At 34.4% G+C, this 22219-nt stretch overlaps 1 protein-coding gene and 1 non-coding gene across 5 annotated transcripts in view; one reads left to right on the top strand and one right to left on the bottom strand.

Annotated features, from left to right (window-relative positions):
* The window catches only part of PRDM5 (PR/SET domain 5), a 229896-nt gene that overhangs the window by 121679 nt on the left and 85998 nt on the right, over positions 1–22219 (top strand). For all 4 annotated transcript variants that reach the window (XM_047718339.1, XM_047718342.1, XM_047718341.1 and 1 more), the window contains exons 8-10: positions 2415–2494; positions 6978–7062; positions 8303–8460. In XM_047718339.1, coding sequence (XP_047574295.1) covers positions 2415–2494; positions 6978–7062; positions 8303–8460 — 323 coding nt within the window. The remainder of the gene's footprint in view (positions 1–2414; positions 2495–6977; positions 7063–8302; positions 8461–22219) is intronic.
* Positions 3757–3860, bottom strand: LOC125094574 (U6 spliceosomal RNA). Its single transcript, XR_007125589.1, has one exon. It is a non-coding gene; the product is annotated as a U6 spliceosomal RNA (small nuclear RNA).

Genomic DNA, 22219 nt, shown 5'->3' with positions numbered 1-22219 from the left:
AATTTTCTCCATCCTTGTCTGCAATGTATTATAACAAATCTTTCATGTCATTTTTAAAGTTAACTTTGCTGAACTAAGTAAAAAACCAGATGCATACTGAAACTCTGGAAACTTGCATTCTTGTCATTGGGCATGTGGTCTTCAGGCTGTGTTATAAGCGTAATTTCTTTGAGGCTTCTTGTAATTGGCCTTGAATATTATAATATTACTGATTCTAGAAATTCATGTTGACTTTGTAGGAAATAATTTATAAGGATTTTTTTTATATTTCTATGTTGTGGAAACATACAAAATATGGAACGTACTATTATTAATTAGAGGTTACTATATGTACCTTTTGTTGGGATCAGTACATAATAGGTCTCTCATTCATAGCCCCTCTTTTGCTTCTCCCCTTTCTTCGGTGTGATACACAAACATTTGGAGGAAGAATATTCCACATTCAGAATAGCAAAGCAAAGCAGTGTTCATACACATGATTGTAGAATGCCTGGCAGCATACCTAACCCATATTGTACTGAAATTCACAGTACTTAGATGACTATGTATTCAGTACGGTTGTATTAATTTCTCATACATCTTCTACCATCATAAATAATGTGTTCCTGAATGTTTTTGAAAGTTGAATCTGAAAGTCAAAAATCAGATTTACCTGAATATAGCAAAACTAAAATAGTATAAAGTGTAGTTACGGTTTGGTAGATGCTCTTGTCTTTCAACCTAGGGAAGCTGGTAGAGTGGTGAGGACCTTCAAGTTATCCAAGAGGAAACAGAGGAAACATAGAAAGGCTGGACTTCCTTAACCCACTTCCATTTTTTTCTTCTGTTTAGGTTCTGTGGATATTAAAACCAAGAGGTTTTGTATTTATGGGAGATAACATTTGTCTGTACTCTCATGCAAATTGTCATAAGCTTTAAAAAAATTTTTTTTTCTCAAAAGAATTGGCATTTTAGTCCTAAAGACATGAGGAGAAAAGGAAAGGTTGCAGGGTAGGGATGAGGGTATGGTATACTGCCTATGATAGCTGGAGGGACAGTGGCAGGAAGATGAAAGTAAAGTAAGAGGTAAAGTAAAGAGTAAGAGGTTGGGGATGTCTCACTTCTTTTTTCTCTTCTCTCCCTCAGCCTCTGACCTATCTGTTTGGAAAGGATAGGATCTAGTCTCAAGGGGCAGCTGGTTTGAGGGATAAGATAGAGCAATAAAAGATTATGGATTGAAGGAGGGAAATGCCAGCTAGTAGGAGCTGGAAAAGAAGGAATATTCTTTCTCAGTTGACCTTCATGTATTCAGTCTATATGTACAGAGAATACTGATTTTGTTTGTGAGAATTTTCTCCCTCAGTAGCCAAATTACTTGTCAATCACTAAGAAAAATTTTCTTGGCTATAATATTCAGCATGCTAAAAATAGTGCTATTATTTTTGAAATAAGTAACTTGAAGAATAAGACCAAAATTCATATTTTTCTTTTTCTAAAAGTGTTTTTCTTTCATAAACATAATCAGATGATAAAATCATTCTGTAAAACTTTAAAAATAATTTTTTTTTTCCAAAATAATAGATAAATGGGGGAGGAGATGGAGTTGCGGTAGAGGCAGGAATAGCGTCAGATTTGTCATTGCTGGGGCTAGGTGATGGATACACGGTAGTTCCTCATATTATTTTTTACTTTTTGTATATTTGAAATTCATTAATTACACATTAAAAAAACCCACTCCAGTTATTTATGGTAGTGCAGATGGTACTATTATTACATCATATTTGAAAAAATGTTTTATTGAGTCTTCATTCCTATAACCACTGTGAAATTTGAAATTTGAAATGAACTACTATAATCACTATGTAGGAAGACAAAATTGGGCTTGTTTTGATTTGTATATTAATATGAGTGCCAGTATAATGTTTTATTGTACTTGATTTTATTTTCTGGTTTTTAATATTAATATGAGAAAGTATATGTTCATAGATTTTGCAGGAATCTAGTTCTGGAAAGAATAATATATGAATTCCATCTTAAGAAATCCATATGATTAAATGAAATATTCTGTTAAAATTTAAAGCAAGTAGCAAAATCAACTTATGAGTTAATAAATCCCATAAGTTTTTTTATAAACACATTTGATTAATTTCAAGTACAACTTTCCATATAAGCATGCTTTTAAAAATTTTACATTAGTTTATGGAAAGGTGAAAGACTAATTTATGTAGAAAGTGGTATATCATGCTGAATATTTTTCAAATTTAAAAAGAAAGGGTTTAAAATGCAGTTTAATGGATGTAATTATAACACTGAAAGTTTTGAAATTATAAGATGAAATACCTGTTTAGAAATTATGTATCACCTAGAAACATTGTATCTGATGCTCCTTCTAATTTTCTCATTTAAATCATGACAGCATTTTATTTTCATTTTAGGAGATCCTAAGAAAAAGCTCATATGTTCAGTGTGCAATAAAAAGTGTCCTTCGGCATCAGGCCTGCAGGAACACAGAAAGGTCAGTAAGATAAAGATTAATGCTCATCAGAATATAAGATCTTTTAGTCATTTATAGTGTCTGCCATGAAAATTTTTAGTTGATTTTTTTTATACTTACAGAGACAGAGTTTTGTCATTAATTTATATACTAACATATTCTAAAATGCAAGACCAATAATGCAGAAAAGTAAGCTCTTGCAAAAATAAATTTTGAGTTGTTTATCACTCATAATTAGTAGAAATATTTCTCCAGTGCAAAGTGTGACATCTAGTTGAGCCTGTCACTGCAACACCTCATCCTGTTTCAAGCTTTGTCAGTTGCTGTTTGCTCAGGAAATACCATATATTTGATGAAAACATATAGTTCTGTGCATTTATAATATGCACTATAATAGTACTTAGCTATTAAAATGGATGCATATTATGGTTAAATCTGGCAAAACAAAAACAAGAGCTCCATTTTTTTGAAGAACTAAAAATAATGTACAAGTATGTCAAAGGGTTGTTACCAGGAGCGAATGGTTATATTTGCAGAAAATAAATTTAATACATTTTGTAATAAGCATAAAACTTACTAAGTTACTCTTTTTATGTGGAAATTTAACCTGAAAAATACACTGTAGTTATTAACCCTAACAACAGTAGCCCTCATTAATAGAATTTACAATAGAACTAAAGTAGAATTGCAATTTTTGTTTTTATTATAGCAAAGTCTAGAAAAATTCATACTATATCATATTGTCTTATATTGTAATAACAAAGAAATGATTATTTCATAATTTCACATATTGTCAGAATATCTAAGAACATATAATATTTTCTTTTAGTGATTTAATATTGAAGAAGAAAAGAGATGGTACTAGTGAATATAAAATTTTACTTTTCTTGTGGTTTACAAAATTAATTTATCTTTTTATTTGTATATTGCTATAGTCCAAAGTAATCTGACAGACATTTAAAGTTCATATGATATTCAATCTGATAGCTCTAATCATGTGCCATGGATTAATCTACAAACACGTGAGATAGATGGAAAAGATGTCTGAGGTTATATTTTATATGTTGGGTGATTGTGATCCTCAGGGAGAAATAATGGAACAAGCAGTGGACTGAGACTGAGGACAGTGGGTGTCATCTTCTTCTGTCCCTAACACTCCGTGTACATGGGGTCTCTGTTCTCTCTTTCATTAAATGTGACTTGGAACTTTTTTTTTCTCTGAGTACCATGAAACTTTTTTTTTTCTTTTCAGTTTCCAAATGGTTTTCTTATGGGATTGTTTAAAAATTATAGAACACTTGAAGAATTTGTACATAATTCTTGTGCACGGACCATGCTTATCTTCACTGTATCATTCCAGTTTTAGTACTTGTACTGCTCACTTCACTGGCATGGCTTCTGAAGAAGAACCTGGTCCAAGGCAAAAAGATTAAATCCAATTGAATAGATATTTTCTAATATCTTTATACTTGTATGTATTTCCGGTCTGTTTAAATCTTAAGAAGTTGAAGTGTAAGATATTTTGCTAAATTAAAGATTTTGCCCAATAGAATGTTTCAGCAAAGTTGGTTGTAGGGTATATTTCTGAAAAATGTTCTACTTTCCATTTATTTTTTTCATAATACAAGAATCTTTTCCCCAAGGAATATTTTGGCAGATCTAAATACTACCTGGTGGTGGTAGAACACAGCACCCAAGTTATCTCTGCAAAATGCTATTAACTTATTAGGTGAATGTGGCACTTCATTCTAGCATGGCTCCTTTAACTTAGCCTTTCAGAACCCATAGGCAGCTTTTACTGACTACCATTTTTGACTCTTAACCCCTGCTATGTTGAATGTCTAATAGAGTTTGGTTGCAGTATTTTCCCTTGCCAGTAGAGGGTGCTTTATGAATATGCCAAATTACATCATAATCTAGACTGGTATCTTAATTACTGTACTATCCTGTGTTACAGTTAGACATATTATGATCCTTCTTGAAAATGATCTAACTAGGGACTTCAGATTGTAAGTTATTACCCACCATATCAATTAGTAAGCTGGAGATTTTGAAAATTGTGCTTTATTTAGCATTAGGCATAAATAAATGGTGTTATTACCTGTCCTTTTCACTTGAAATCTGATTGTTTTATTCAGTTTTTGGGAATTTTTAAACATAGCTTCGACCTGAATTTTCCACTGTGAGTAAGATAGTCAATACAAAAATGCTTTCCTGTACAGTAAAAATTCTATTTTGTGATTATGGAAAATCAGTTCAATTGAACCTTTAAAAATACTTCATGTTTCAGGAGCCACTAGAGTTAAGAAGTGAACAAGTATGGGTACTATGCTGCAGTATTTTATTTAACAGTTAACATTTTATATATGGATGAATAATTTTAAAAAGTTAGTTATTAATATAAATTTCATATTAAAATGAAAATAAACTAAATATATTTTCATTTATGTGTGGTTTAGAAGGCACATCATCTTTTTTAAGGGTATGTTGTTATTATAAAAGGCACATCTTACAGAAACAAAGAGTTTAAGCATAAGAATCTCTTCATACTGTCTTTAAATAGACATTACCCATAATATCATTGCTCCTTAAATATAGTTGTTCAACTAAAGCCATGGTGAGGGTCTTTGATGATTGAAGAGGCTGTCTTTAAAATGGCTCAGCCTGAAAGTTTTTCTTCTGTACTGCATAGTTCTTGCTTTCTGAGTACTTGTGCAGAGCCCACATTGTTTTCTGAGGAATCCTAGAACTCTCTGGACTCCATATATTCACTGACTGAGATGAGGTGGCACTGTATGTAAGTGGGGATGTAAGTTAGACTCCAGTGGAATGACATCGTTCTGCCTGTGCCTTGTTTATCTACCTTTTCTCTGCTCTTCACAGATGAGGTAACTGACTCACCAAGAGTCAGGGCTGACTGAAGCAGAGGGTGGGTAGGCAGTCTCAGACCTGCCGTGTGATTGAGCACAGAATTAAGGCACAGACTGCAGACCTGGGTTCTGTTAACTTTCCCCTAGCTTTTGTTTCCCTGCCTTATCCTTTCTTTTTACTCTCTCTATCTTGAGCTCTTTCATGGCCACTTAGATCAAGAGAGTCACTCACTAGAATGCAACCCAAGCCTCCCCTCATGACTCACTGCTGTTCCAGTTCATGGTCCTCTGCCTTGATTTCTCTGCAGGGGCCCTACTTATTCTGCAGGGATAAGCATAGTACCCGGCTTTCTGTGGAAGGGCCTTTGCTTCTCTGATGTTTAGTATTGTGAGCTCTACCTTTCATGAGGTTGAAACAAAAGCACTATTTTTGAATCTTTGGCAAAACAAAGATGCTTTTGTCATTGGGGCGGTTGATATTTCTCATACAAGACTTCTTGCAGTACATTCCTTTTAGAACTTTGTGCATTGTTTCTGATCATAAACTGGGCTTCTACTTTTTCATACCACCTATATGATTTCTCTGATGTAGCGTCTGGGAGGGAAAGCTAAATTTAATATCCAATTATAATAATTATTTAGCCAGTTGTTTGCTAAGGTTATGCTCCTCCTCTTCTTACTCATTATGGTTTTTGAGCTTTTCTTTCTTTTTTTTCTTTTTTTAAAGATTTTATTTATTTATTTGAGAGAGAGAGTGAGAGAGAACATGAGAGGGGAGAAGGTCAGAGGGAGAAGCAGACTCCCCACAGAGCTGGGAGCCTTCTGTGGGACTCGATCCCGGGACTCCAGGGTCATGACCTGAGCCGAAGGCAGTGGCATAACCAACTGAGCCACCCAGGCACCCTGAGCTTTTCTTTTTATTGTGGCCTTCCTGTCATGTAAGAATCTCACTGTGAGCTAAATGTCTTTCAGAATCATGTATCTTCTTGCCTTTCAAGTATGCTTTTCATGTATCTTCTTGCCTTTCATGTTTGGTTCTGTACTATATATATTTAAATATAAAATAGTTTGACTACTGTAAAGGGAATCTTATTACCTATAGGTTACATATTTCCAAATCTAAATTTGTGCATAACAGAGAGTTAATGGATATTAGGTATAACTTTTTACAGAGTGTAGAAATGTAATATGCACTAAATGGGTCAGCTATTTAACATATTTAAATAGTGTGCTGCAATCTTGTATTTTATTTCCTTTTTAAAAAATTTTATTTATTTATTTGAGAGAAAGAGAGAGGGTGGGGAGGGAGAGTGAGAGGGAGAAGCAGACTCCCAACTGAGCAGGGAGCCCAATGCAAGGACAGATCCCAGGACGGATCAATGACCTGAGCTGAAGGCCGACACTTAACCAACTGAGCCATCCAGGTGCCTCTCCAATCTTGTATTTTCTTTTAATGATGTTTTTACTTGGTAACATGTTCATTGCATTTTCAATTTATATAAGACACTGTGAACAAATTAGGGCTGAATTGTAATACATTGATATTACAGTAACAGCTATCCACATGTTTATACTTTTGCTCTAATTTATTTGGCTTTGACAGTTGACTTAACTGTCCACTTAACCTTTTGCAGATTCATGAAGTATTTGATTGTCAAGAATGTATGAAGAAATTTATTTCAGCTAATCAGCTAAAACGTCACATGATCACTCACTCAGGTAAAATATATATTTTCCATTCAAATTGAAATCACTGTGAAGGATTCACTTTGTCATTTTCAGGAGCTCTGAGAGTAGTAATCAGGAAACCTGGCCCTTAGTGCTAGATTGGTCATTAACTAGTCATGTGATTTTGAACAAGTTACTTAGCCTCTCTAGACCTGTTTGTTTATAAAGCCAAGGTGATTGGACTAAATGATACACAAAATCTTCAGAGTCACCATTTAATTTTTAATCTACTCCTGTTTGAACCTTAGATTCTGTTCTTTATCTGTGAAAAGGTATCCTACCTTTCAAATTTGCTGTGAAGATTAAATGAGATCATCATGTATTGTGCTAGTGCAGTGTTTGAATTTTAGGAGGAATTCAGCAATTATGGTTTCTACCTTTCTACATATTTTTATATTCTAACTAAGGTACTGATAAATGTTAATGAGAAATTTATAAATGCATTTTGAGAATATGTTTTTAAAGCTACAGCTTCACTTTAAGCAAGTTTGAGTAATAGGTCTGTTAAACAGATTTTTCAAAAATTAGGTCTGAGAATAAATTTTGTTTTATGAAGTATCTTTCTGTGGTTTAGAATGTCTGTCATTGGAGGCCATTGAAGTCAGAATGTTTTTGAATATCCACTTTCTTGGAGACAGATATAGATATTTTTGACAAATGAAAATAGGAGATCAGACACCCGGGGTCTGTTCAGATATGCTTTGTTTGAAACAAACAGTGGTTTTTAAATCTGGTGATCAACATTACATGAACATGGCACAAATATGGATTTTATACAACAACCTAAGTGTGTCAATTCTGCTGAGAATTGAAGCTGTGCCCATATGGGGTCCACTTGTTTGAGTAGGAGGCAGGTCTGTCTGTTACTTTTATCACTGTCAGGCCACTCTTGACATTTAGAATTGTGACTTTGGTTTAAACTCACACCTACTAGTGGATTTTTCATCTGGAAGTAGGGTTTTTTCTTTGATTTCAAATTTTATCCTTAGATCTCAGCTGCTTTATGCATGTAGTTTACAATATGAGTCTATAAGAGAACTAGCTCACATTTCTTTTGTGAATAGGCTCCTATATCTAACAGAAATGGATTGGTAAGTAGATTCTTTTTCTCAATTGTTTTAATCATGTTTTGGTTGACTTATCCCTCAGAAGTAGTGTAAGGTAAGGCTATTTCCCTTTTTATCCTTTACCTTTATATAGATATGAGATTGTCTCCACTCATTTTTCACAGAAAAACGACCCTACAATTGTGAGATTTGTAATAAATCTTTCAAGAGACTCGATCAAGTGGGCGCCCACAAAGTAATACACAGTGAAGATAAGCCTTACAAATGCAAGCTTTGTGGAAAGGGATTTGCCCACAGAAATGTTTACAAGAATCACAAGAAGGTAAAACCTTATTAATATTATTATTTTTGCTGAGTTGCTGATTTGATTTCTAATCATTTATTTTTTAAAGGGTTTTTTGTATATCTGGACATGCTGTACATGTGGAATAGTTAGAGGACGATGTTGCTTATACTTTGTACCTCCTTACTCATGCCATAACCCCACCCCGGCCTTGTTTCTGTCTTCCTCCTCCTGCTGAAACTGTTCGTAGAGCAAAGTGTCATCCAGTGTTTCCCGGTGTTGTACTAATTGCAAAGTCTTTTCTTCTTTTCCTTTTTTTCTCTAAAATTTGACACTCTTGTTCATGGCAGCTTTTTTGAAATTCTCTTCATCTTTGGTGTATACTTGGCTAGGTGTTCTGCCAATTTCTCTGGACACTTTCGTGTCTCCTCCCCCAGGAGGTGGACTTCTTCTAGGTTCTCTGTGTCAGCTACATCCATGACTTCAGCCATCGACTCTATATCAGCAGATCCCAAATGATTTCTTTCTTTAACCCAGTCTTCAGACTCACATTTATTTTTCTTTATTTGATACATAACTGGATATCTTTTAACCTAATGAATTTAGCATGTCCCAGAATGACCTTTTCGTTCTTTATGCCCCAGATAACATCTCTTCTGGAGATTCTCCTTTCTGTTAATGAGAGAAGCATATACTTACTCCTGTCTGTTTCTTTAGTCTTAGACCCTTTTTAAAATTAGAAGCCAGCTCTTTTTAAAAAATTGGTTTTATTTTTATGTATGTATGTATGTATGTATTTATTTTTTTTAGAGAGAGAAAGAAAGTGACCAGGGGAGGGTCAGATGGAGAGGGAGAGAGAGAATCTTTTTTTTTTTTTTTTTTGAGATTTTGTTTATTTATTTGACAGAGAGGTAGAGAGAGAGCACAAGTAAGCAGAGCAGCAGGCAGAGGGAGAGAGAGAAGCAGGCCCTCTGCTGAGGGCTGAGGGCTCTGCTGAGGGGTCAATCCCAAGACCCTGAAATCATGACCTGAGCCAAAGGCAGCTGCTTAACCAACTGAACCACCCAGGTGGCTCAAGAAAGAGAATCTTAAGCAGGCTCTATTCCCAGTGCAGAGCTTGACTTGGAGCTTGACCTCACAACCCTGAGATTATGACCCAAGCCAAAATCAAGAGTTGGAAGCCCAACTGACTGAGCCACCCAGGCACCCTTAGAAGCCAATTTGTAAAGATTTTACCCTCTACATTGGCTCATCACCCTCATGGTCATTCATTCCTTTGCCATCCTATCATCCTGATTATTGCTCATCTTCATTACTTTAATACCCATGTAATTAGATTCTTGCTACGTGTCACTTTCCACTTACCCATCCTTGTAGATAAATTTTCCACAGCGCAACTCTGTCACTCTTGTACTCTAATATTAGGAGTAGATTTCCAATGACTATGTAAGTTATGGTGCATGCATGTTACCCTGTCATTCAGAGTCCTCTACCCATGACCTTAGCTTATTTTTCTAGATTTTTTTCCTTTTCTCTGCATTAGTAATACCTAAGACAATTTGACATTTGTCTTCAGTCAGCATGACCTAACTTCCCCTTCTTCTTTTCTTTCAAGTTTTTATTTTATTTTATTTTTAGCTAAACTCTTCACCCAAAGTAGGGATTGAACCCATAACCCTGCAGTTAAGAGTTATATGCTCTACTGACTGAGTCAGGCAGGTACCCTACCCCTTCCTCTTTTCTGATAAGACTCCAAGTTATGATCTCTGAGCTTTCTTAATTAATTTTTCTTTGCATTTCCTATGCTTTACCTTTACTCTGGTTCCTATTTCAGAATGTATTAATTTTATCTTATCTACTCTGTGTTGATAATAAATAATGTTTTAGTTGAATTCAGAAAATTTGTCCAAAGACATTCAACATCTTAATATAGATTATTAAGATGTATTATTAAGATGTATTTATGATGTGATAAAAAATTGATTTTTAAAAAATGGTTTTATTGAGGTATAAATGGCATACAGTATTATTAGTTTAGTGTATACAAATAATGATTTAACATTTGTATATATTATAAACTGATTACCACAATAAGTCTAATTACCATTTGTCATCATATAAAGTGGATACAATATTATTGACTGTATTCCTTATACTGTACATATATCCCCATCACTTATTCATTTTATAACTGGAAATTTGTGTCTCTTGATTCCCTTCACCCATACTACCCCTAAAACCCCCTCACCTTTTGGCAACCACCACTCAGTTCTCTATCTATGAATCTGGATTTTGTTTTGTTCTATTTGTTAGTTCTTTCTTTCTTTCTTTCTTTCCTTCCTTCCTTCTTTTTTTGGATTCCACTTATAAGTGAAATTATTAAGTATTTGTCTTTCTTCATTTGATTTATCTCATCTAGCCTAATACCCTCAAGGTCTATCCATGTTGTCACAAATGACAAGATTTTATTCTTTTCTGTGGCTGAGTAATATTCCATTGTATAGACATGTACTGCATGTTCTTTATACATTCATCTATTGATGGATACTTAGGTTGTTTCCATATCTTGGCTATTGTAAATAATCTTACAGTGAACGTAGGGGTACCTATATATTTTTTTAAATCAGTATTTTGTTTACTTTGGATAGATACCCATCTGTGGAATTGCTGGATCATAAGGTAGTTTGTAATTTTTTGAAGAAATTTAGTACTGTTTTCCATAGTGGTTGTACCAGTTTAAATTCCCACCAACAGCATATGGGGTTTTTTTCCTACATTCTTTTCACCGCTTGTTATTTCTTGTCATTCTGATGATAGCTTTTCTAGTAGGTGTGAGGTAATATATCATGTGGCTTTGATTTGCATTTCCTTGATGATTAGTCATGTGATCATCTTTTCCTGTTGGACATCTGTATGTCTTCTTCAGAAAAATGTCTATCCAGATCCTTTTTCCATTTCTGGATCCTTTTTCCATTTTTTAATGGGATTTTTTTGTTGTTATTGAGTTGCATATGTTCATTATATATTTTGGATATTAACTTTTTATCAGATATATGATTTGCAAATATCTTCTCCCATTCTGTTCATTTTGTTGGTGGTTTCCTTTGCTGTGCAGATGTTCTTTAGTTTGATGTAGTCTTGTTTGTTTATTTTTGCTTTTGTTACCCTTATCTTTGGAGCCAGATTTGAAAAACATTGCTAAGACTGATGTCAAGGAATTTACTGCTTATGTTTTCTTTTAGGAGTTTTATGGTTTCAGGTCTTACATTCAAGCTTTTAATCCATTTTAAATTGATTTTTGAATATTTGGTAGGATAGTGGTCTAGTTTCATCCTTTTGCATGTGGTTGTCTAGTCTTCACAATACTGTTCATTGAAGAGACTAGTCTTTCCTCATTGTATATTCTTGCCTTCTCTCTTGACCATATATGCATGGGTTTATTTTGGGGCTCTCCATTCTCTTCCATTGATCTATGTGTCTATTTTTTGTTAATATCATACTGTTATGATTATATAGCTTTGTAATATAGTTTGAAATTTGGGAATGTGATACCTCTGACTTTGTTCTTCTTGATCCAGATCGCTTTGGATATTTGAGGTCTTCTGTAGTTCCATACAAATTTTAGAAAGATTGTTTCTACTTCAGTGAAAAATGCCATTGGGGTTTTGGTAGCAATTGCATTAAACTTATAGATTGCTTTGGATAACATGGACATTTTAACAGTATTAATTCTTCCAATTCATTGTGTCTTCAGCTTTTTTCATCAATGTTTTACAGTTTTCAGAGTACAGGTCTTTCACTTCTGGTTAAATTTACTCCCAAGTATTTTATTCTTTTTGATACAATTGTAAATAGGATTGTTTTCTTGATTTTTCTTTCTGATAGTTTCTTATTAGTGTATGAAAATGCAGTGGGTTTTTTGTGTGTTAATCTTGTATCTTGAAACTTGACTGAATTCATTTATTAGTTCTAATGGCTTTATAGTGAAGTCTTTGGGGTCTTTTATATATAGCATCATGTCATCTGCAAATAGTGACAGATTTACTTCTTCCTTTCAATCTGGATGCCTTTTAGTTCTCTCTTACTAAATTGCTTTGGCTAGGACTTCCAGTATTAAGTTGAAAAAAGGAGAGAGAATAGACATCCTTATCTTGTTCCTGATTTTAAAAGAAAACTTTCAGCTCTTCATCATGGAGTTTGGTGTTAGCTGTGGACTTGCTATATATAGCTCTATAATGTTGAGCTGCATTCCCTCAATACCTACTTTGTTGAAATTCTTATCATAAGTGAATGTTGAATTTTGTAAAATGCTTTTTCTTCATCTCTTTGGGATGGATGTATGATTTTTAACTTTCATTTTATTAATGTGGTTTATCATGTTGATTGATTTGTGAATATTGAAACCATCCTTGCATCTCTGGAATAAATCCACTTGATCATGGTATATGATCTTAATGTGTTGTTAACTTCTGTTTGCTAATATTGTGTTAAAGATTTCTGTGTCTTTTTTTTTTTTTCCTGGTATATTGGCTTATAATGTTTTGTTTTGTTTTTTCCTCATCTCCTCCACTTCCTCCTCATCTTCTTTTTCTGTGGTGTCTTTGTCTAATTTGGGTATCAGGTTAATATTGTCTTTGTAAATTGGTTTGGAAACATTCCCTCCTAAACAATTTTCTTTTGGAAGAGTTTGAGAATGATAAGTATTAAATCTTCTTTGAATGTTTGGTTGAATTCACTGATGCCATCTTGTCCCGGACTCTTGTTTGCTGGGAAGTTTTGATTACTGATTCAGTCCTCTTAGTATAATTTGTCTATTTTTTATTCATGATTTGGTCTTAAAAGTTTATTTCCAGGGGTGCCTGGGTGGCTCAGTGGGTTAAAGCCTCTGCCTTCAACTGAGGTCATGATCCCAGGGTTCTGGGATCGAGCCCCACGTTGGGCTCTTTGCTCAGCAGGGAGCCTGCTTTCTCTTCTCTCTCCCTGCCTGCCTCTCTGCCTACTTGTGATCTCTGTCTATCAAATAAATAAAAAAACTTAAAAAAAAAAAAAGTTTATTTCCAGGAATTTTTCTATTTCTTATAGATCATCCATTTTTTTTGCATGTAATTTTTTGTAGTTTTATGATGATTTATATTTCTGTGGTATCAGTTTTAACATCTCCTCTTTCTGATTTTATTTATAAGAACCTTCTAGTTCACTGATTTCCATTCTGATCTTTATTATTTCCTTTCTTCTACTAACTTTAGGTTTCATTTGTTCTTCTTCTTTTTTTTTTTTCCCTAATGGTTGGGAAAAATGTGTGATAATGATTTCAGTCTTTCCGAATTTTTTGAGATTGCTTTGTGACCTAGCATGTGATTTATCCTGAAGAATATTGCATATGCACCTAAGAAGAATATCTCTATATCTGCTTTGGGATGAAATGTTCTATATTTATCTATTAAGTACATCTGGTATAATGTGTCATGTAAACCTATATTTCCTTATAGAGTTTCTCTCTATATGATTTCTACTTTCTGTCTGGATGATTTATCCATTGGTATAAATATGGTGTTAAAAAACACTACTGTTTTTTAATGCTCTTGATGTCACATTTCACATCTTTTATGTATCCCTTAACTATTGAGTTACTTTTATTACCTTGTCTTTTAACCTTTATAATTGCTTTATAAATGATTAATCCACTGTTTTTACTATATATTTACCTTTTTCAGTGAGATTTTTACTTTCATATGTTTTCTTGTTACTACTTAGTGCCCTTTCTTTTCAGGCTAAAGAAGTCCCTTTAACATTTCTTTTAGGTTTTGTTTAATGGTGATGAACTCCTTTGTTTTGCTTATCTGGAAAATACTTTAGCTCTCCTTCTATTCCAAATAATAACCTTGCCAGGTAGACTATTCTTGGTTGAGAATTTTTTCCTTTGCAACTTTGAATACTTTATGTCACTGTCTTCTGGCCTGCATACTTTCTGCTGAAAACTCTGCTTATAGCTATATGAAGTTTCCTTTGTACATAACACATAATTTTTCTTTTGCTATTTTTAAGATTCTCTCTTTGACTTTTGACATCTTAATTATAACGTGGGTTGGTGTGGATATCTCACTGGGCTTCCTGAACCTACATGTTTGTTTCCTTTCCCAGATTAGCAAAATTATCAGTCATTATTTCTTCAAAAAGTTTTATGTCTTCTCCTTCTAAGACCCCTATAATGTGGATGTTATTCTGCTTGATGATGTTCCATATGCTGCTTAAGCTGTCTTTACTTTTTTAAATTCCTTTTTCTTTTTTGCTGCTTTGTCAGGGAGAGTTCTGTTGTTTTTGTCTTCTAGCTTGCTGATCCATTCTTCTGTTTCATCCAGTCTGCTGTTGAGCCCCTCAGTGTATTTTTCAGTTCAGTTATTATATTCTTCAGTTCTGTGACTTCTGTTTGGTACTTTCTTATATTTTCTATCTCGGCTTTGGAGTTTTCATCCATTCTTCTGAGTTCATTGAACAGCTTTATGATCATTACTTTGTTTTCATATTTTCACTTCCAATTTTACTTATTTTCTCTCCTTTTTTTTTTTTTTAATGGGTCCAAAAGTTCATCAAGTCTGTTAATTTGTTCAAAGAACCAGCTCCTGGTTTCATTCATCTCTTCTATTGTTTGTTTATTGTATTCTCTATTTCATTTGTTTCTCCTTCAATCTTTATTATTTTCTTCCTTCTATGGGCATTGGCCTTTGTTTGTTCTTCTTTTTCTAGCTCCTTCAGGTGGAAGATAAGTTTGCTTTTTGGGATTTTTCTTGCTTCTTGATTGTAGGCCTGTATTACTATAACTCTTAGGCCCAGAAGTATAATCCCCATGGTCATGAGATTCCCCCCAGCCCCAGATATTGGAGAGATGTACCCTTTGTGGGCCTTTTGTGCTCACTGGCTGTGGTGGGATTGCAGTTGAAGCTTGGGGGCTTGGAGTGCTTGCCCAGCTGGCTATGGCACTGCTTGCTTATTGATTTTGGTTAACATATTTTAGCATGCTGTTAAGTAATATGTATATAGTATCTTTTAAAATAACTTGTTGCTTATTTTTCTCTTATATCAGTCCATTGGAGTTATAGTTATTTCAATATTTATTGAGACTTCAAAGCATCATTCTTTCTATTTTAAATCATTTAAAAAGCTAGTGACATAATTTTAGCTTTAGCCTAAAAAGGAAAAAAAAAAAGTTAGATTTGCCAGAAAATAAAAAGAATTGATTGATAGTGTCCCAAATTGTCTCTGCCTAATTTCTTGCTGACTGCCCTTAGGTTTAACTCAAGCATTAAATGATCAGGAGCAGGACCACATTCATTACTGCTGCTTTGGAATTGCATGACTATAAAAAATTATCTGGCTAGTTTCCTGCTCAGTCTCTGGAACTCTCTTGCTCCATTCTTTGATGAAACTGATCTACCCACATTTACGAGTTTTTCAGTTTGGCTTATGTTATATGCCATATGGGAATTTGGCACAGGATCTTTGCACCATCTCGCATACATTAAGCCATAAATCAAATGAAAGTAATAATGATGTCTTGGGAAGGATAGAAACAATGATGCCTATAATTTCCAAAGTGGAAAGCACATTCAATCCTTCTGCTATAGACAAATGTGATTCTGACTGTATGATCCTAGCATGTATTTGGTATGGTTAAGTGAAAAAGTCTAAAATATGCTCCAAGAGTTATGTAGAAAAAGCAGATAAACTTTTTCTTCCATCATTATTCATTAATGGCCAGTTAGGAAACTGAAAAATAAGGATATGCAAGGAAATTAGGGGGAAAAAAAACCATCTGAGTCTAACTGATCTCCATCATATAGCACAACAAAGGTGGTTATTTTATTTTATTTTATTTTATTTTTTAAAGATTTTATTTATTTCTTTGACAGACAGAGATCACAAGTAGGCAGAGAGGCAGGCAGAGAGAGAGGAAGGGAAGCAGGCTCCCTGCTGAGCAGAGAGCCCGATGTGGGACTCGATCCCAGGACCCTGAGATCATGACCTGAGCCGAAGGCAGCGGCTTAACCCACTGAGCCACCCAGGCGCCCCAAAGGTGGTTATTTTAAATAAAATAATTGTTCTTTTGGTTTCTTTGGTTATGTAACTTTTGCATTTTTATTATACTTACTTTATTCATTTTAGAGTCATTCTTCTCTTAACATTTGGATTTGCTTGAAAAGGAAATATTATCTTTCAGTGTGATTATGGCAATATCAAACTTTAAAGGGGCGATTTTTGTTTCTAAAACTTAATAACTTGTTCCATCATTTTGCCAATTATATAGGCTAAGTAGGTCAAAATTAGTTTTTCCTCTCCCTAATCCTTTCTGACAATTATTTGACCTGAATACTAATTGAATTTTTTGGATCTAGTTAAAATAATGATTGTTCATCTGGATCTAACTAGATCTATAAATCATAACTGGACAGTCACTTTAGAACTTGTAGTTCTAGTCAAGTAGTCTTCACCCTCCATTTTGTTCCTTATCAAATTTATTGCAAAGCAGAATGAGAGAAGGTGTATAGTGCTCCCCTCCTCCTGCTATAGGCAGGACCTCTAGATGGACTCAGTCATCCTGGATCATGAAGCTGGCACTACATGCTTGATGATGGAAATGAATACAGAGAGGTTTTGTCCTGATGAAGTCATAAACAAGCTTCAGGGGACAGAGGAATGTCTATTCAAATAAAAGGCCTTTTCTGACCCTTTACATAACCCTCCAGAGATGAACTTTAGAAGCCTATGAGGAACTCTGGTCACACCCTTTCATGGAATAATTCCATTGGGCCTTCTATATTAATATCTCAATTCAGGGATTTCCAAACTTGGGGCCATGACCACTTTGTGTTTTGAAATCAATTTACTGGGTCATGAATGGACATTAAAGAATAGAATAGAAAATATAAGAATAAGGGCAATTTAATGAAATAATACATTCATGTGTGTATGTGTATGTATGCTGAATTTCAATATAAAAAGTATTTTTTTGGTCATGGTCTGTTTGACAGACATTGCAGATCAGATTTTGCCCATGTAAAATTTTATTAAGCCTTCTTTAAAGGAAAGCATAAGTCTCTCCATAAATGAATCATGGATTAGATTCTAAAACTATATAAAATATGGCATAAATTTTATATAATTAAAAAACTCTTTGAAAATCTCTAAGGAAGGTGTCATGTTGTAGACTGAAAGAATCACTCAGTAAGTCCATCACAGTCATTTTTTCCTTTGACTTTGTACCACATTTCTCACCCTTACATCTGCTATAGGTAAAGCATTCAAGGTGCTGAGTTGTACAAAATTATCTATTTTTGTTTTCTGGAAGCACATTCACAATGATGAGATGCTCACACTGAGCGAGGCATGCAGGAATTGAATCTGACAGAGAGAAACAAGAGATAGATGTTTGTCTGAAGCTTATTTAGCTAATGGCAAATCACTTACCCAATTAAAGCAATTTTTTCTGCAGTGCGTGATGAGATAGCACTGTATACTTTCTAACATAAGCACTTTATTTTCCAGATTAAACTATAAGTTTGAAGATAGATTCTGTACTTTAATTTACTGGCCACATTGTGCTTTGAATGTGACATAAATAGTATGGATAAATAAAATCCATAAAAAGATCATAGCAAATAAATAAGATTTAATGTTCTTAGTAGTTGTTGTATTATATGAGATGTGATTTAAAATATACATATATTTGCAGTACATTTTGCCACATTTGCAGTGCTGTTTGTATACTCTTCTTCTTTCTTGATTTTAAGAGGTTTAGTGATACACTGGGAAATCCTTGTTGTATTCATTCTACACTAATTGAGTTTAAACAGTCTGAGATACCTAAGTACTACTCTTTAAACCTTTAATTTGAGCTGTTGTAATTTTGAGATAAATACTTGACTTGTTTACTTACTGCCACATCAGTGATTCCCCTTTATTCTTGGATGTTAATAGAGAAACCTCCCTCCCAGCTTTATTCTACTCCCTCCACTCTCCCCACCCCCAGATATTAACTGAAGAGTCACTGACTGGAGACCGTACCTCCTAGTGTTTGCCAGAACCAAATCATTGCTCATTGCCCTTCAGAGCTTCCTTCATCCGTGCTCCTCTGGGAATAGGGTCTCGACTCCTAAACCTCTGGCCTCCAAGTCTTGTCTCTGCCTTGAAGCTTCAGACTAATGCTTATCTCCTGAGCTCACCTTAAGTGGGATATCGGCTTTACTCTTTGCTGTGCTTTTTACAGCCTAGCCCAGCCCAGTCCAGGGTTTTGAACTTCTTTCACTTAACCTGCCTAATCAAGTGTACATCCCTAACCCTCTTAAAACCTCACATCTGGAAATATTGAAAGAGAGGAAGATGACATTTTTTGGATTGTTTTATTTTATTTTTAAGATTTTATTCATTTATTTGATAGAGAGAGACACAGCAAGAGAGGGAACACAAGCAGGGGGAGTGGGAGAAGAAGAAGCTGGTTCCCCGCTGAGCAGGGAGCCTGATGCAGGGCTCCATCCCAGGAACCCAGGATCATGACCTGATCTGAAGGCAGCCAAAGGCAGATGCTTAATGACTGAGCCACCTAGGCACCCCTTTTTTGTTATTTTTTCAATTTGATTAACATTTTTTTCCTTTTTTTTGTAGTAGATATCTTAAGAAAGTAAAATCTCAAAAACACACATGAATGCATGGGTACTTAGTTATGTAACTTAGGTCGTGATCCCTAATAGCACCTTCCTTCCCTGGTCCCCCACAATTCTAGTTCACTCCCCTGTGTATACATTTTGGGGTTTTCTTAAATATATTAAATCTGTACACATTATGTCTACAAATTGATAATTATGACCACATTTACTACTATATCCGAAGGCTGGTGGTCCTAATAATTAGAGGTTATTTTGTACAGAGTAAAATATAATTGTTATCCTCAGTATAATGCCTTTGACATATTTTCTCACTGTTTATAATGGGTTGGAGTGTGGAAGATTAGAAATGAGAAGGTGAGAGTTGTGTTTGGGTAGCAGAATTGGAAAGATAGTCTAGGAACAGGGAAAACCAACTATTGGAAACAGATTCCACAGTGTTAGATAAGACTTGAATTTTTCAAGTGCAATGCATACCAGCCATCTCCTTCATCTCCTTAGTCAGATCTTCAGTTACTTCCACATGTCACACTGTTGTTTTTGTATAAGAGAACATTCTTCTGGATAGAGCTTGGAGAAAAGCACAAGGTTTTAGCTGCCCGTCTGGGAGATAAGTATATTTAAATGTAAGTGGTATTAGGACATAGATGTCATCTGGAACTTACTTCTTTGCCTTAACATGACTTGGAGAGTTTTTCAGGTAGGTCCATATAAAGCTACTCATTTTTTGTAACTATTACTATTTTGAGCAATACTTCAGTGAACATTCTTTTACATGAAACTTTATATGTATATCAAGAGCATTAGTGCAAATAGATCTTAGTTATGAAATTTATGAATAGTAATAGCTTTCTTTAAAGTTTTTCTTTAATAGAATAGTAAGTTTTGCTCCTGCCCAACTGCCTTCTGAAAAAGCTCTTTCACTTAGCAGTGATTCAAATGCCCCTTTATCTGTACAGTCAACGTTTGATTTTGTCAGGGTTTTTTTTTCAGTCTGAGAATGGAAAAGTGATATTTCATTGCATTTAAGCAATGTTTAGTGAAGTTGTATTCTTTTTATAATTTTATGTTCCATTCACATTACTTTTTAGAAATGCTTATAGGTTTCTCTTCATCCACTTTTTTATTGGACCATTTGGCTGTTTTCTCATTGGTTTCTAGGAGCTCTATAGGTATTATGAATGTTAATCCTTTGCTATTTTTGTTTCTAATATTTGTCTCCATCTATCAATTTGCATCATTTGAATAAAGAGGTTTTACATTTTTATGTTTTGAAATATGACATGGGTTATGAGTTTTATGGCTTCTGAGTATAGACAGCTTCTGAGTTTTAGGTCTTATTCAGAAAACTTTCTTATTCCAGCACTACACAAGCATTTATCAATGCCTTTAAAAGTTATATTAGTTTCCTTTTTATTACTGTTTTAATCCACGAAGAATTTGTTTTTAGGTATGGAATGAGATCCTCATTTATTTTATTTATTATTTTCAAAGATTTATTTATTTGAGAGAGAGAGCCAGTCAGGGGAGAGGCAGAGGAAGAGAGAGAATAAAGAATAAATCAAGCTTCTGCTCAGCACAGAGCCTGATGTGGGGCTTGATTTCATACCTCTGAGATCATGGCCTGAGCTGAAATCAAGAGTCAGCTGCCCAACCAACTGAGCCACCCAGGCACCCCTGAGATCCTGATTTATAACCACTGCTCTCATATTATTCTCTAATGAATTTTTAAATGATATCAGAATTTTGATGGTAGGTAATATAAATTTGGAAGCTAAGTTAAATGGAAAGCTGTATATTTTTGAAAAATAGATACTCTTCTCATATAACAATTTGTACCACAAATCAAAACCACAATAAAATACCATTTCAACCCTGTCAGAATGGTTAGTATCAAAAAGACAAGACACATGTTGGTGAAGATGTGGAGAAAAGGGACCCCTTGGGCACTGTTGGTGGAAGTGTAAATTGGTGCAACCACTATGGAAAACAGTATAGGAGCTCTCAAAAAATTAAAAATGGAAATACCATATGATCCAGTAATTTCACTACTATTTACTGAAAGATTACAAAAACACTAATTCAAAAAGATGTATGTGCCCTTCTTATTTACAGAAGCCAAGATATTGAAGCAACCCAAGTGTACATCGATAGATGAATGGATAAATTAGATGCGGTATATGCACAATGGAATATTATTCCGCCATAAAAAAGAACGAGATCTTGCCATTTGTGACAACATGAATAGACATAGAGGGTATTATGCTAAGTGAAATAAGTCAGGCAGAGAAAGACAAATACCATATGATTTCACTTATATGTGGAATGTGAAAAACGACAAATGAACAAAAAATTTGTATTATACCAGCAAATGTCATAAATCTGAACCAATGAAAACTAAAAATGTACAAATGAGAACTGTATGTTATACTTAAAATATGCTGAAGTACACTATTTTCAGTAGAGAATAGACTTTGAACCTAATATCCCATCTTGGATGTTTTATATTTAAAATTAGAAACTGACTCTAAACTGTAGTTTGTTTTTTTTTTTTTTTTTAACTGTAGTTTTTTTGAATTTAGTTTATATCTGTATTAGGTTGAAAAATAGATTAGTTTTTATGAAGGTTTCATTGAGAATATGTCCTCTGGTGATGTGACACTTAGATAATTGGATAGAACACACAAACATCACACACACACACACACACGCACTTTTTTTTTTTTTTTTTTTTAAGAGAGAGAGAGATCACAAGTAGGCAGAGAAGCAGACAGAGAGAGAGGGGGAAGCAGGCTCCCTGCTGTGCAGAGAGCCTGATGTGGGGCTCGATCCCAGGACCCTGAGATCACGACCTGAGCTGAAGGTAGGGGCTTAACCCACTGAGCCACCCAGGCGCCCCCCACACACACATTTTAGCATTTGTCTATTTATCTATCTATCTTGTCTGGCCAAATATTTGAATCCTATTTTTTTTAATAATAATTTTTATTAACATATAATGTATTATTTGCCCCAGGGGTACAGGTTTGTGAATTGTCAGGCTTACACACTTCACAGCACCCACCATATCACATACCCAGCAATAGCACTACTGGTTATTTACCCTGAAGATAACAAATGTAGGAATCTGAAGGGGCACGTGC

This window comes from Lutra lutra, chromosome 2, assembly GCF_902655055.1.
Source record: "Lutra lutra chromosome 2, mLutLut1.2, whole genome shotgun sequence".
Lineage (NCBI taxonomy): Eukaryota > Metazoa > Chordata > Mammalia > Carnivora > Mustelidae > Lutra > Lutra lutra.
This window is presented reverse-complemented; position numbering and strand designations above follow the sequence as displayed.